The 14,880-nt window shown below is 38.4% G+C and overlaps 1 protein-coding gene across 1 annotated transcript; it reads right to left on the minus strand.

Moving 5' to 3' along the window:
• Positions 1-10,327: 10,327 nt before the first annotated feature.
• On the minus strand, positions 10,328-13,160 carry si:ch73-335l21.4 (E3 ubiquitin-protein ligase-like). The gene is made up of 2 exons (XM_061709562.1): positions 12,627-13,160; positions 10,328-10,929 (listed from the first exon to the last, which is right to left on the minus strand). The coding sequence occupies exons 1-2, from the start codon at positions 13,126-13,128 to the stop codon at positions 10,871-10,873; spliced, it is 561 nt and encodes a 186-aa protein (XP_061565546.1). The 5' UTR covers positions 13,129-13,160; the 3' UTR covers positions 10,328-10,870.
• Positions 13,161-14,880: the final 1,720 nt, after the last annotated feature.

The following is a 14,880-nucleotide window of genomic DNA, read 5'->3' on the forward strand; positions in this document are numbered from 1 at the left end:
TGGTGTCATCAGACTTGGTTTTGAGTCCTTGACCTCAATTGGTGGAAATTGCACGTGCGAGGTCCCGTTCATCGCTGCTTGCAGCTTTAATTATTATTATTATTCTTTTATCCGAAAACAATTGCGTTTTTGAGGTGCATAACTTACTCGAAAAGTTGTGAAACTTGGCACGCACGTCCCATGTGGCGAAAAAATTACGTATTCTAATAGAGTCAAAAAGGGGCGTGGCCTAATGGCTCAACAGCGCCCCCTAGAAAACTTTGTGCCTCAAGCCCCACAATACGGTTTGACGTACATGCACGAAAATCGGTACACACCTGTATCATGGCGCAACTTAAAGAAAAGTCTCTCGGCGCCATGGCCGAAACCGAACAGGAAGTCAGCCATTTTGAATTAATTGTGTCATTTTGGCTCAATTTTATGCGATTTTCACGTGTCACAAACTTCAACGCTAAACAGGAAGTGATACTAGTAGCTTATTGGCCGACATGTGATTCTGCCATAACTTTTGAATGGTTTGACATAAAGAGTCGTGTCATCGGACTATGTATTGAGTCCTTGACCTCAATCGGTGGAAATTGCACGCGCGAGGTCCCGTTCATCGCTGCTTGCAGCTTTAATTTATATTGAAATTAAAGCAATCTATTGATCCTGTTTGAAAATGGTGCAGAAGTCCTAACTAGAAATCTGCATGAAGTGCAGTTCTACTTGTAGTGATGACGACGGTTGTGGTCTATGTGACTTTATGCCCAGTCACATTTCTAGGGAGGAGCAGGGACTTTAGCTACGGCAGGTCGTAGCAACCCCGTAACTCAGGCACTTCTCTAAGCCATTGGAAGTGTGTGTGTGGCAAAAACTTTAGGAATGTGCTGCAATATTTTGGGGGGAAAAAAAGAGATGGGTTTAAAGGGATTAATAACTGCTTGACTGGGACTTAAATGGAGGATGGAAAATGTGTGTCAGCACGCTGGAAAAACCACTGTCTGTATAGGAATGAGGACACAACGAATGGGAATACCATCAGTTTATAAAAAGCCTCAAGGACGACCTTGCTTAGTTTTTCCTCTTCGTGGATGTTTGCTGAGTGAGGCACGAGTTACGCTTTACTCTTGTTTCCTTTTTCCTCCAGCCGAAGAAGAGGAGAGCTGAGAGCCAGAGTGGGAGGATGTTGTCAGTAGAAATGGTGTATTACCCTACCAGACATGATTTACTGCACGTTAGGATTTAAAATCATAGCCAGCATTCCAGTAATCTGCTTGTCGGGCCATGGCTGGGTTTTTAGCTCCCTGACTGAAACAATAGAAATGCCAGAGAGCTTAGAAAGTATCAGAGAAATGCATGTAAGCTAGTTAATTTCCTTTCGGGACAAGTAATTGTACTATTTAAGACGGCGATGATGATAGAGAAGGCTGCACTGTGGTATATTTTTGGAAATTACAATCATAACAAATGTTAATTATATTTAAACATGCATCTCTAACATGTAAATTAGTGGGTAACGCAGTCAGTCCATCAACACCAGCATAAAACAAACACTCAGTGCACACAGTGGAAAGACTTTCAAACTGGGAATGATAATTAGTATTGTCATGCACCAAATGGTTTAATTACTTTTCCCCGCGCTTGGGTTTTTAATCTGTCACTCAAAAACTGAACCTGGTTTTATATATCTATACATCTATTCAGCACTGGAGTTGAGGGGGGATGAGGGGGGATGGCATCCCCCCTGAAATAAAAACGGTCCAAATCATCCCCCCTGTAAAACTGCCATCCCTCCTTTCCATCCATTATGTCATTTCATCAATGAATGTGGTTTTACTGCTATTTCAACATTTAGAGTCATCACCAGAAAAATAACACCAGAAAAATAACTTATTTGACAATTTTCACCTGTTTCAAGTAAATTTTCACTTGAAATAAGTAGGAAAATCTGCCAGTGGGACAAGATTTATCTTCTTATTACCAGCAAGAAAATCCACTGGCAGATTTTTCTACTTATTTTAAGTGAAAATCTACTTGAAACAGGAGAAAATTGTTGTTTTTTCCAGTGATGAGTCTTGTTTTAAGTGTAATAAGATTTTTTTACTAAAATGAGACATTTTAATTAGAAATAAGACAAATATTCTTGTTAATATTTAGAGTTTTTGCAGTGATCCATTTTACTTATCCTGTGAAGGACAGAGTCATATTGATAAGTTCAGAAAAGTGTTTTTTATTGTTGTGTTTTGATGTATTTGATGTAAGCCCAGTGGATATTTAAAGCTTACAGAAGGCTGCATTTAACTGCTGCTATGTCATTCCTGCAGTATTTCTGCAGCTGTTTTGGTCACTGCTATTATTTGTAATATATTATATTATTTGTAATCAGCACAAATTATCTGTCCCCATATGATCAAATCCACCATCCCCCCTGATTTTTTTTTACAACTCGAGTACTGCATCTATTCCGATGACAAAACTGTGTTAATGAGTGGGGACAGGTGATGTAATACTACCACTCTGTCCCACCAGAGGCGCACTTTGCTGAAACCGATACGTGAATGTTCTTGTGATATGCTGCCCCCATGTGGCCAGAAATTACATCACATTTTTTATATCAACACTCATTTAGGCTCATGCAGATAGAAATAATAATGTCAGCTGGCTCCCTTTCAAATATTTTAATGACAACAGTATTTTCCAAGTTTATTTTTTTTATTAAATTTTTATTATTGTATTAATTACAGCAAATACAATTGATTTGACATAAGCTGTACTGACTCAACATGATGTTCAGTCAGTGAGTTCATACGACATTTGAATATGATCAGTATTGCATCAGTCCAACTGAAACTCCTTTTTCAAAATAAAATGCCTGTAAACATTTTAGTCTGACTGAAACTGAGTAGCCTAACACCAAACTTCTCACAGTCAGACTTAAGCACCCAGATAATACGACTGTAAAGTGTAAATGTTCACCTGGCCCACAGAGTGTGACGTACTTTAGTTGACACAAAGGAGTTCAATTAAAACAGCCTGGACTAAACGAGGCCTGACTAAACCGTACATGTAAGTATCCACTGGGGTCCGTGTACTTCACGGCCATCCGTTTTTTGTTTTGAAATGATTAAATAAAAATAGAGATATAATCCAAAATAATCAGTTTCCCGTTTTTTGTTTTGATAAGAAAAAACGGAAAACGGATCGTTATCCATTACCGTTTTTTATTATCAGAACAAAAGATGGGGAACGGATTATTTTGGATTATTTCTCTATTTTTGTTTTGTCATTTCAAAACAAAAAACGGATGGCTGCGAAGTACACGGACCCACTGGACAAGTAAACGGGAGTTTAGCCCAAGTTTAGCCCTGGTTAAACTTGAAACTTTGGGGTTTATGTAGCATTGGGTGAACTTAACATAATAAGCCACAATCTTCAGTCAAAAATATGAATGTTTCCTATTATTTAATAAAAAGACTATACAATCAATGAATCAATCAATCGATCAATGAACCATGTGTTCAAATGGAGACATGGCTACAAAGGGCTTTTATATTCTTTTATGTACTTCAAATAATAATAAAAGCTCAAATCCATCCAGTAAATCACTCAAACCTACTGTATTGAGATCTATAATACTCTATAATACTGTATTTAACAACAAACAGAACTGTTCTTGAGGTTTATTTAGCCTCATTGAGCCTTTTAAGGTTGCCATGGGCAACGTAACCAGTCAGCAGGCACGTCAGCACAGCTGTAGCTCACTAATGAACACATGAATCTTTTAATATCTACAAAAACATATTTTTTAAATCCAATCTCTACAGATTTATCCCAGATCTGATGTAGATCTCTCATGACTAGTTGCCAGGCAACCAGCGAGACTCGGAAAGCGAGTGCTCAGTTATCTCTATAAATCATTTATCTGCAAAACAAAGATTTATTTAAAACATGTTTTTGATACAAACTTTTTTTTTACAATTTTAAGCTTTGATTTAAAAAAAGGGAGGGGTTAAGAATAACAAAGACTTTCTTCTCGGAGGTTCGATTTGGACATTTTGGGTCACAAGAATTAAACAAGACAAACTTTTGCAGCTTTTATTGGAGACGCTATGGCCGGGGATCTGTCAGGGGTCCGGGGTGGGGGGGCGCCCCGCCGACGTGAAGGAGGTGTTCCCAGTAGACATACGCAGGTAATCCAGCTCTGACAAATCTGCCCCAGATGCCCGACTTTCTGTGATGGCGGATACAACGTCAGACAGGCCGAAACCTCCACTTCCACTTCCCTCTTTATCAAGAAATAAACCCCATGTTTGTATTTCACTCCCGGCTTCTTCTTCACCAAACGCGTTTCCCTCAGCCCCTTTGAGAGAATCCTCATCTTCAGCCTTTCCTTCCGGTTTTCTGCTTGCATTTTTGCCATCGTCAGACTGAAGGCTCGTCGTGTTTAGGGAATAATCCTCATCGGTTGTCTGGTTTGAATCCGGAACACTGGTGAATGAGGCACTTCCAACGATGTCTGCATACGTCACGGCCTTGACCCCCACGGGGGGCCTGGGGCCCCTGACTATGACTGCATTTGCGTTGACAGTAGTGGACCTGTTGAGCGTTTTCCTGCTGGTGGGTTTCAGTTTCACGCGTTTTCCTCTCACTATGCTGCTGGTGGAAGGTTTGAGCGCGACCTCCTCCCCTCCAGCTCCATCTCTGCCGGCCGCTCTCCAGCCCGGTGTTTGACTCGGTGCAGCTTTGACGCGCCCTGCCGGTCTCAGAGAAGCAGAAGAAAGCACCCCGGAAGATGAAACTGGGTATTTCCACTGTGTTTTGTTGCGAGGATTCACCGTTCTGTCTCTAATGGGCTGAAATCCCATCCTTGGTCCGTTTGGAAGATGTTTAAAGTCATCATGTTGGCTTGCTGTGGAAATATTTGCACTACCTGGCTTTGTTTTGTGATATTTCTGAATCCTGGTGCCTTTTGGTCGCAAGGTTTTCAAGCTTCTGAGTTTAAAACCTCCAAACCCCCGTTTGACAGACGTATCTGGTCCTGGGGATAAAGTTTTGGCTCCCTCAAGTGGTTGAGTGCCAAATCCCTCTAAACCGAATCGTCCCTTGTACAGTTTGAATCTGGTCTGGTTGGGATTCCTGCCAGTGCTGACATCACCTTCAAGTCCCGGTGTCAGTGACTCAGAAGTAGACCTAGCTGTGACTTGGGTTATGTTTAAGACAGCAGGAGAAGGTGGAGAATAATCCATCCTCTCCTGTTTGGCTGGTGCTGGAGTTGTAGCAAAAGCACCTCTCTGGCCAAAATGATACTTCTGGGAAAAATAAGGCTTTAGATTTGCATTTTCCAATCTGAATACTCTCCTTTTATCCAGGCTCGACTGTCGAGAGTTTGTGGTTTTTGTGGGAGAGGAACCAGATGTGTCCTTCACAAGTTGCCGCAGAGGATTTATAAACCCTCCTCCGGGGTGACGGGAGTCTTTTGTCACTTGTCCGGGTTTGTAGTCTAGCACCGACTCTCTTCTAGTTGCCCGGACGATGGCTGACGAAACAACTTGTTCATCGCTGCCCGCATGGCCATCCCAGGAATGTTCATGCGACGTAGGGACAAAGCTTTCCAAATGCTTGCCCTCTACTGAAGCGCGAGAAGATGGAGCGGTGATGCGTGAAGCAGGATGAACGTTGGATGGATCATGTTTGGTGAAACTCTCCTTTCGGCCATCATCTCCATCTTGCGTGTTTGGATCTTTTCTGCTCAACCGATTAGAAGTTGGAGAGTCCTTGAAGAGGTATGACTGGATCTTGTTGTGTCCCAGCACCTCTCCGCTTCTTGCAGGGCTCCCCCTGTCTGAGAAATCTTTGTTGGATGGCGTCCATCGTTCTTGGCTCGGTTGCCTCTTATTAAAATCCTCCAGGCGACTACCAGGCGGTGCTGCACGAGGAGCAGCGTGGCTTGTGAATTGGAGGACTTTGACTGACTGACTCCCGCTTGTTGCGCTCTGTCCTCCACCTGCAGGTAACTCCTTTATCTCCGTAAACCCACTGTGATGCCCTCTTGGGTTTGGTGGTGCAGTATTCTGGTTTCTGTTGATCCAGGGTGAAACAAGAGGATAATAAAAGGATCTCTCCACAGACTTATCCTCATCCACCTTGAACTTCTGATTATGTTTGTGGTCCAGAGTATGTGAGAAACTGGCAGTTTTGTTTAGCAAGGATTGTCTTTTGACCACCACAACTGAACTGTAAGAGTTGTCCCTCTCTTCTTTCTGTGGGAGGCGGTAGTCATTCTGTCTGGACTGCCACTGTCCTCCATGCGGGGAGTGACCAGTGAAAATGCTGCTTGCCGGCCTCATTCCACCTCTCTGCAGTGACCTTACTCCAAACTGTCCGTTGTCCTGACCGTAACTTGCTAACTGTGGGTATTGTGTAGCATGTGATTGACGATTAATGACCGATGGATCTTCCTCAAAATTTCTTTTAGTCTCAGTTTCTCTCTTAGGTGCAGTTTGGAGTCCGTTTTTTGTCGACAGCAGTCCAGCTGAGAGTGGGTGAGGAGTATTCACTTGTCTCAGGATGCTCCGCTGCACTCCGTTGTGGCCTTTAAGTATAGTGCGACTTACTGCAGGCAAAGCACAGAGAAAACAAAATAAATGCTACTATCTGGGGGGGAGGAAACAGAACAAAGCATTTTCAATTAAAAATGTGTCCATTTGTCTCAAAATTACAGGCAAATGTCTTAGCATTTGCTTCTCTGCTTGCACGCAGACTTATACTTTTTAACTGGAAATCGAAGGTAGCCCCGTCATTCCTACAGTGGCTGAGGGATGTACTATCTTTCTTACCGTTAGAGAAACTGAGATACAAGATATGTAAAGCCCGCAAAAACTTCACTTTGGCCTGGAGTCCATTTATAGAATTTGTGGAAAGCTTTCACTTTCAATGAAGGATTGTATTTGTTTTTGCTTCTGTGTATTTATTTATTTTAGTTTGTTCATTAATTTTATGCCTGTCTAAGAGCCTTGGGGGTGGGGGGGATATTCTCTTTGTATATCTACTTTTGTAAGTTTAATGTTTGTTAACGAAAAACTGCAAAATAAAGTTTAAAAAGAAAAAGTGTCCATTTAAGTCAAAGTTATAGGGTTACTTTTTTTTTTACATTAAAAAAGATGCAACGTTGAAATGTAGTTCATTACATAACCACTAGGGGCTGGCTCCAAAAGTGACTCCATTCTCATATTAAGATGTTCAACTCCAAAGCAGAAATCTAAATCCTTTATCAAGCCATCCATGTAGCTGTCTAGATTCCTCATAACTTAAAAAGGTGTTGAATATCTACATACAGGACTGTCTCAGAAAATTAGAATATTGTGATAAAGTTCTTTATTTTCTGTAATGCAATTAAAAAAACAAAAATGTCATACATTCTGGATTCATTACAAATCAACTGAAATATTGCAAGCCTTTTAGAAAAGAAAACTCAAATATCCTATCTCAAAAAATTTTAATATTCTGGGAATCTTAATCTTAAACTGTAAGCCATAATCAGCAATATTAAAATAATAAAAGGCTTGCAATATTTAAGTTGATTTGTAATGAATCCAGAATGTATGACATTTTTTTTTTTTTTTTTTTTTTTTTTTTTTTTAAATTGCATTACAAAAAATAAAGAACTTTATCACAATATTCTAATTTTCTGAGACAGTCCTGTATGTCTGTGGTTTGGAAATTGTAACTGATTATAGTACAAAGACAACATAAGCAATGTTGAAATTGAAGCTTTATTGGTTTTTGGAAAGAAAAAGTGAAGCTCAAGGTTGCCACTTTCCTACAACTGATACAGTTGGCCATTAACTATCATTTTGTGTTTGTTAACAATTGTATAATCGGTCACTCGGAGGTCGATTAGTCTTCTATGTTGACAAAGCATTCCTTTTTATACACTCAAAGTTAAAATGACCTTGACTCATCCACATGGATCCTACCCACGCTATTACTTTACTGGAATAACATTTCTGAGTTCTGCCAGAGCCTTAAAGTAGCCATTTATTCTGACATTGCTACCTGCCCTTTGGGTGAACGTTAAAATCCATAAGGCTGTGAACATTGTCCATTATGAGTCAAAACTGCTTCGATTTATATCATTTTCCTCCCCGATGACACCAAACACTCATCACCATCTAGTCATAAACCTAGAGTTGCTACAGCTCCTGAATATTTCTTTAAGGCGTCATTAATACCGAGCAGCAAACTGTACCACCCAGACTCCTGTGCATTTTTGCAGCCTTCCTCATCTTTGAAAACACAAGAAATGCACAAATTGGTCAACATTTGATAAGTCATCTTTGTTCTATATTTGATTAAATACAAACTTTGAATTATTCACATATCTCAGCCTTTTTGTTTATTTACAGTTAAGCTTGGATCTGCACTTTTTTGAGCAAGGAATTGCACTTTATGAGGATGTCTTTGATTTAACAACTCACTTTCATTTAGTCATTTCATTTTTTACTCAAATCTCTATGAATAAACTTAAACTATTGAAGTAAATTTCCCTATAATTTAAGTCTTAAGTTGTGGAACAAGAACCTACTTGTTGCTTGTTCCAACAGATGCATCATTGAAACAATCATTTGGGGCTTGCGAGAAACAAATGTCACTCTTGTACTAAACCAATTAGCCAACACATCCCTGACAGCTTTCAGAGTTATCATGTCAGGCATTAGTTCAGAGAAAGTGCACACACTGTATTGTTTTACAGGCAGACACACAAGCCTCATTGTCAAGTCAAACCAAAGTTAAAAAGTTAGGAAATTTAATTTACTTAATTTATAGCATGATTTGAGTATTTTCATAATTTAATATTCAATTTCATTCTTTAAATGTAATTTCATTGTATTAATTAAAATTTTACCGTAAATGTAATTAAGGTTAAAAAGAATAATGTTAAAATTAATTCATGTTTAAAATAATAATTCATGTTAAAAATACATGCAGTAATGGTTAAGCGTCAGTTGAAGGTGAGACAATTTATGTCAAAATGCATTAAAATGTTAAAAAAGAAGTGAAATTCATACTTACCTGAAACATGCTAAAAACAGACCGACAATAAATATTAAAAAGAAGTGAAATTCATACTTACCTGACAACATGCTAAAATAATTGACAAATGGGTAACTTTATTTGTAAGTTTGCAATTTAATGTTAAGGTTTGGGTTTCACAGTATTTATTTATTTTGGTGTTTATTTGATGGTATTTTCTGCACTTATCTCGTATTTTGTATGCTTATTTCCTATTATGATAATTGGAATTATGTACAGAATTTAAGCATTTTCTTTTGTGTGTTTTGATTGAAAGGTTTTTCACCTAATGGCAAAAAATGGAGTTTGCACCTTGGAAATAAAAGAAAGAAAAGGAAAAGCTGCTGGTCATTTGAGTGAATTCCAGTTAAGAGACTCTGGGTAGATGACATCCCTTTCAAGTGGGGAAAATTCAATGGCAAAAAACCTAAGAAACTTGACACTCCTTGTGCTCACCTCTTGCAGCGTGTGAACACATGATCAACGACATGACAGCTGCACAAATCAGCACAAAGAGCCTGCAGAGAGAAAAATGCACCCATCCGTCTTGTTTTCATGTACAAGAAGCTCACCACTGCCAAGAGTGGATACATTTCAGATTTTATGTTGATGTGTAAAAGTTTATATACCTGGAGTAGAGAGCAGAACTGCTTGACATGACTGATTGCTTTCACCCAAGGCAATCTTTCATTAGATGTAGTGATCAGACCTTGTTTTTTCCTGAAGTCCTGCCAGGGTTTTGCAGCTCTGCTGCTGCTGATTGGCACCAATAATGTTCACCTGGCAAAAGGTAACCCACTTCCTGGTAACATTTTACAAACCAGGGGCCGGATTCACCAATATGTTCTTAAGAACGATCTTAAGAAATGTCTTAAGATCTAAAATTAAGAAGTTCATAAGAAAGTTCTTAAGTGCAATTCCTCAATATTTTCTTAAGAACCGTCTTAAGAACTGTCATTTCTTACGAATTTATTTTTCCTACTTAAGAACTTCTTAAAATATGTCATTGCATTGCATGTGCCGATGGGGATGGAGAAAAAGAGATGCAGGAACTTTTCAAGGTTATGGTGGATGAGATTAATGTGTTGAAAAAGGTGATATTAGTTAGTTAAAAAAAAGTAAAAAAAAAAGTCAATAACAAATTTGAGAACTTTTATTTCAAGAATACCATTTATTCTTAAGTTTTTTTCTTAAGAAACTTAAGAAGAAAGTTGAGAAAATACTGAAGAACTTTTTTGTAGAATATGACTTCTTTTCTTTTTTCTTCTTAAGACTGAACTTAAAAAAAAAAATTACACTTAAGAAGATTTTTTTTCTTAAGAATGTTTTGTGAATCCGGCCCGTTTTTCACATTCAAAGCAAAAATATTTTAGTTCTCTCTTTTATTTTCCTTATAAAGTGCAATAGTTGTTAAATTTTACTTCTCTAAATAAGGCCAAAACTGCAAAATCACAAACCACCATTAACCAACTCCAGGCAAAAAACTAATATTCAACAGCCACGCAAAATATTGACAGTTTTAAAAGGCATTTATTTGCACTTAAATACAAAATTTCAAAAATAAAGACATAAATAAAAAATAATAAATATCAAATACATTACATAATTAGTCTTGAAATGGCAATCAAGTCATAAGTGCTTAAGTCCAGCTCAGTTAAAGTGGTCAAAACTCCAAAAAGGAACAAAAAGCTGACAAATTAATTTGAAAATCTGTGTCCATGTGACGCAGACGAGCCTTATTCATCGTGGAGAGAATCTTGGGATGTAAATATGGCTTCACATTATCCAGGGTGTCCGGGTGCTGCTCAGACGCTGCTCAGAACGCGCACCACGCCATCATGGCCAGGCTCCTCAAGTCATCGCTGGTCATGCATTCTGTTGAAAGAAAAAACAACACATCAGACACAGATACAAATCCTGATTTTTCACGAAGGGTTGGTGACTTTTTCAGTGCATTGCAATAGTTTAGCTACAGATAAGAACTGTGGTTCAGTATGGGTGTAAAGCATACAATGGGACTATAGAGGACTGTTTCAGAAAATTAGAATATTGTGATAAAGTTCTTTATTTTCTGTAATGCAAATTAAAAAAACAAAAATGTCATACATTCTGAATTAATTACAAATCAACTGAAATATTGCAAGCCTTTTATTATTTTAATATTGCTGATCATGGTTTACATTTTAAGATTAAGATTCCCAGAATATTCTAATTTTTTGAGATAGGATATTTGAGTTTTCTTAAGCTGTAAGCCATGATCAGCAATATTAAAATAATAAAAGGCTTGCAATATTTCAGTTGATTTATAATGAATCCAGAATGTATGACATTTTTTTTTTTGTAATTGCATTACAGAAAATCACAATATTCAAATTTTCTGAGACAGTCCTGTATAGTCATTCAAAAATCATTTATGAGAAAAGGTGGTGCTACATTCTGTATTAGGTTATTAAAATGAAAGGAGAAAACTTGGGAAATTAGACATCTTCACCATTTATTTGCATTTTATGTGTGATCAGTTTTGAAATGAATCAGTTCCACAGTTTTTCCATTTATTTCTATGACTTTGTGCATGAAGGAGTTAATGTGACTTTTGTGCTTCTACTTCTTCTCTCAAACTCTGTTTTGATCCATCTCCTCCTCAACTGTCTTCTGACATTAAATAAAAACACAAATGTCAAAGCAAAATAGGAGCCATAAACCATGTTTGAAACCTGGCTAGATTATGACTATTTTTACTTCAACTTCATATTTTCATCAATCCTGTGATCACTACTTATGTAAACGTATTTCTTCCACTGTCACCAAATAAAAACCACCATTTTACTCAGATCAGAGTTTCTGGTGCTGTTCCCCTGTGTTTCTATTTACCAGGACAGAATATTATAAGATAACAGGTAGATGTGAAACGATTTTGGCTCTTCTGCATGTTGTTTCATGATCAGAGAAATCTGGTCAAATCAATTCTGCGTCAAAGTGCCCAGATGTATATCTGGACCAAAATTGAACTTTATAAACTGGGGTTTCTTTCTGTGTAAAGCTCCCATCTTCTGTTTTAATAATCACTAAAGTAACTACAGTAGTCAACTATATACATTAGAAGACTTTATGTACCACATTCACTCAGATAATTATCATTTATTTGCTTTGACTCGATACGCAGTTACTATTTTTTATTTTTTTTACTTTATTTAAAAGAATTATCACAGAATAGTATACAGGAACAGTATACACATAGAATACAGAACATGTGCCAGGGGTGATGTCTGTTATTCAAGAAGATTATACATATTACACAAGTCTACGGTTTTAATAGCCTTTTCATTTGTTGATTTAGTGATTAGTTTTAAGTAAAAGTTCTATTTCTTTCTGGAAAACATAAAAGCAAGGGGTTTTCTTTGAAAATGTACTCTTATGAAGATACGCGGTTACTATGGTAACCATGACAGCATCCGCTTATGTTGACGTCACTGTCAACTAGACTCAACTTGAAAAACGAGTAATAAATAAGAAAGACGTAAATATAAATACGCCCTCACAATCCTTAGTTGTTGCTGAGTTAGTTTACTTACCATCTCCTCTTTCTGGAGACATTTTGCTTCTAATCTTCCGACAAACTTTCCTCCAGGACCGCCGGAGCCTCCCGCCGCGGGGACCCGCGGAAGGGTCGCTCTCTTCGGCCGGACTGTGCGGAGCGTCCCGGTCGCAGTCCGGAGCCGGAGCGTCCTCGTCCTCCTCCTCCTCCTGGTCCAGGAGCCCCGCGGCCAGCAGCCGCTCCAGCGCGCTCTCGTCCACCCTGAGCGTGGCTCGCAGGTCCTCCCCGCCGGGGAGGAGGGTGGGGTGGCGGCAGAGAGGGCAGTCGATGCGGCTGTCCGGCCCCGGCCGCGCGGAGCCCTCCGCCGGCCAGGGGCGGCTCAGAGCCCGCAAGCAGCTCTCGCAGAACCCGTGTCCGCAGCGGAGCTCCCGCGGGCAGCGGCGCGCCGCGTTGAAGCTCCGGTAGCAGACTCCGCACTCATGCTCCGAGTACATGCTGACTGAGGTGTGTCCGGGTTGAGACTGCAGCACGGAGCTCATCCTCCTCCTTTTATCACCATGTGGAGGGGAAGTTCCCCGGAACAGGAGCGACTTTGGTGAAGAGCCAGAATCTGTGCAGAATGAGTCACCTTCCAGTGAAATGAGGTAATGTAACCTAAGCTCTCACAACGTCACACATCCACGCTGGTCCACGTATACAAATATAAAATAATAAAAAATATTTTTTTTATTTTTTGTTTTGTTTGTTTTTTGTTTTTTCTCCGTCAGTTTTTATTTTATTTTTTTTTTGTTTTTTTTTTGTGTGTGTGTTGATGATCTGTAACTATGTAGTCTAACCTTCTTTGTTTTTTGTTTATAGTTTTCGTCTTGTTGTGTTTTTTTGTTTTTTTTTTAATTACTGTTTTACTTCCTAAATTGAGGGCAGGTCCGCTGCATAAGCTTGTTGGCTTTTTGACATCTCCTGTCACATTTGTTTTACTATTTTGATTCTAAGTGTTACTTTTATTGTGTGCAAACTAATTAAAAAAAAAAAAAAAAAAATATATATATATATATATATATATATATATATATATATATATATATATATATATATATATATATTAGAGCCACATGAGTGAAAATGACAAATAAAAAGAAAATGTAAATGTTTCACTTGAAGACAATCAATGTGTATATAAACTGAAAATATTTCAATTAAATAAGTGTGCTTTAATTCCCATTTGTGTTTTCATTGAGGCTCTATTATAGGAATTACGTACATAGGAGTGTCCACAGCATTTCAGTGTCAACAAAGGTCGGCCTATCAGGCTATGAGCACATAATTGTAGTTTGTAAGTGGTTGACAGGTAGTTATTTTGGATTTCTCATAATATCTGTCTTAAAATGTAGAAAAGGCTCTGTCCTGTCTAAACCTTCCCTCTTTTTTCTGTCTTTGGGGAAAGGTGAGCTCTTATTTTGTACTTTAAATTTAGCATTTTATTGGAATTAATATATTTTAAATAAATCTATCTATCTATCTACATATTTTATGTCACCAAGTACTTCCCATAGATATTTTTTGTGTTTATGGTCATATTACATTATTGTAATTGCTTTTTTCTGTCATGTCTTTGGGGAAAGAAATAAAATGGGATAACTGAACATGAGTCCAGTCATATATCCTTCACAACGCAGACGCTAACCACTACCGGTTACACATACAGTACTTTATCTCAGTCATGGACCAACACAAACAATGACAGGTACATCCCACCCCGGATCAGTGAACACCAGCAACAAAGACAAAACTCTCCATTGAGTAATCATTCATTGTTAAACTGGCATTTTCCTTTGATTGGCTTTAAGGTTCACTGAATTTGAGTCAGTCACGTGTGTATTTCCGTGCCTCTGCATATATGAATGATTGTGATTTGTTACTGTAGAACCTTTTTGGTGTAATCATTGACCTTGTTGGCACCTGTAGTCCTTATGCGACGCAAACCCCGGTCCAAATGAGGTCAAAGGTTACTCTTGGGATTTAGGTTAGGGTTGGAGGTAAAGTATGAATAGAGATTAGGTTAAGGTGGAACTTTAAACCCCCGAAGTCAAAGAAAGCCTAATCTACCCCAGCTTCAGAATCCAACATCGCTGAATTGGTTATAACACTTCTGTCTTATTTCATTCACATTAAGTCAGAGATATGGTAAAAATAATTGTTTTGGTTGTGTGTGTCCCTTGACGGAAACATCACAACACTACCAAGGGGTTCTGTGCTGGATTCTTCCTAATGTCACCTCACAGTCAGGGAAA

Source organism: Cololabis saira, chromosome 20 (genome assembly GCF_033807715.1).
Source record: "Cololabis saira isolate AMF1-May2022 chromosome 20, fColSai1.1, whole genome shotgun sequence".
Taxonomy (NCBI): Eukaryota; Metazoa; Chordata; class Actinopteri; order Beloniformes; family Belonidae; genus Cololabis; species Cololabis saira.

Bases quoted from the DNA above. Each gene is read 5' to 3' on its own strand.
- si:ch73-335l21.4 (XM_061709562.1), bottom strand. From the start codon at position 13,128: ATGAGCTCCGTGCTGCAGTCTCAACCCGGACACACCTCAGTCAGCATG. The intron at 10,930-12,626 runs GTAAGTAAACTA...TTCTTTCAACAG, and splicing joins GTCTCCAGAAAGAGGAGATG to AATGCATGACCAGCGATGAC.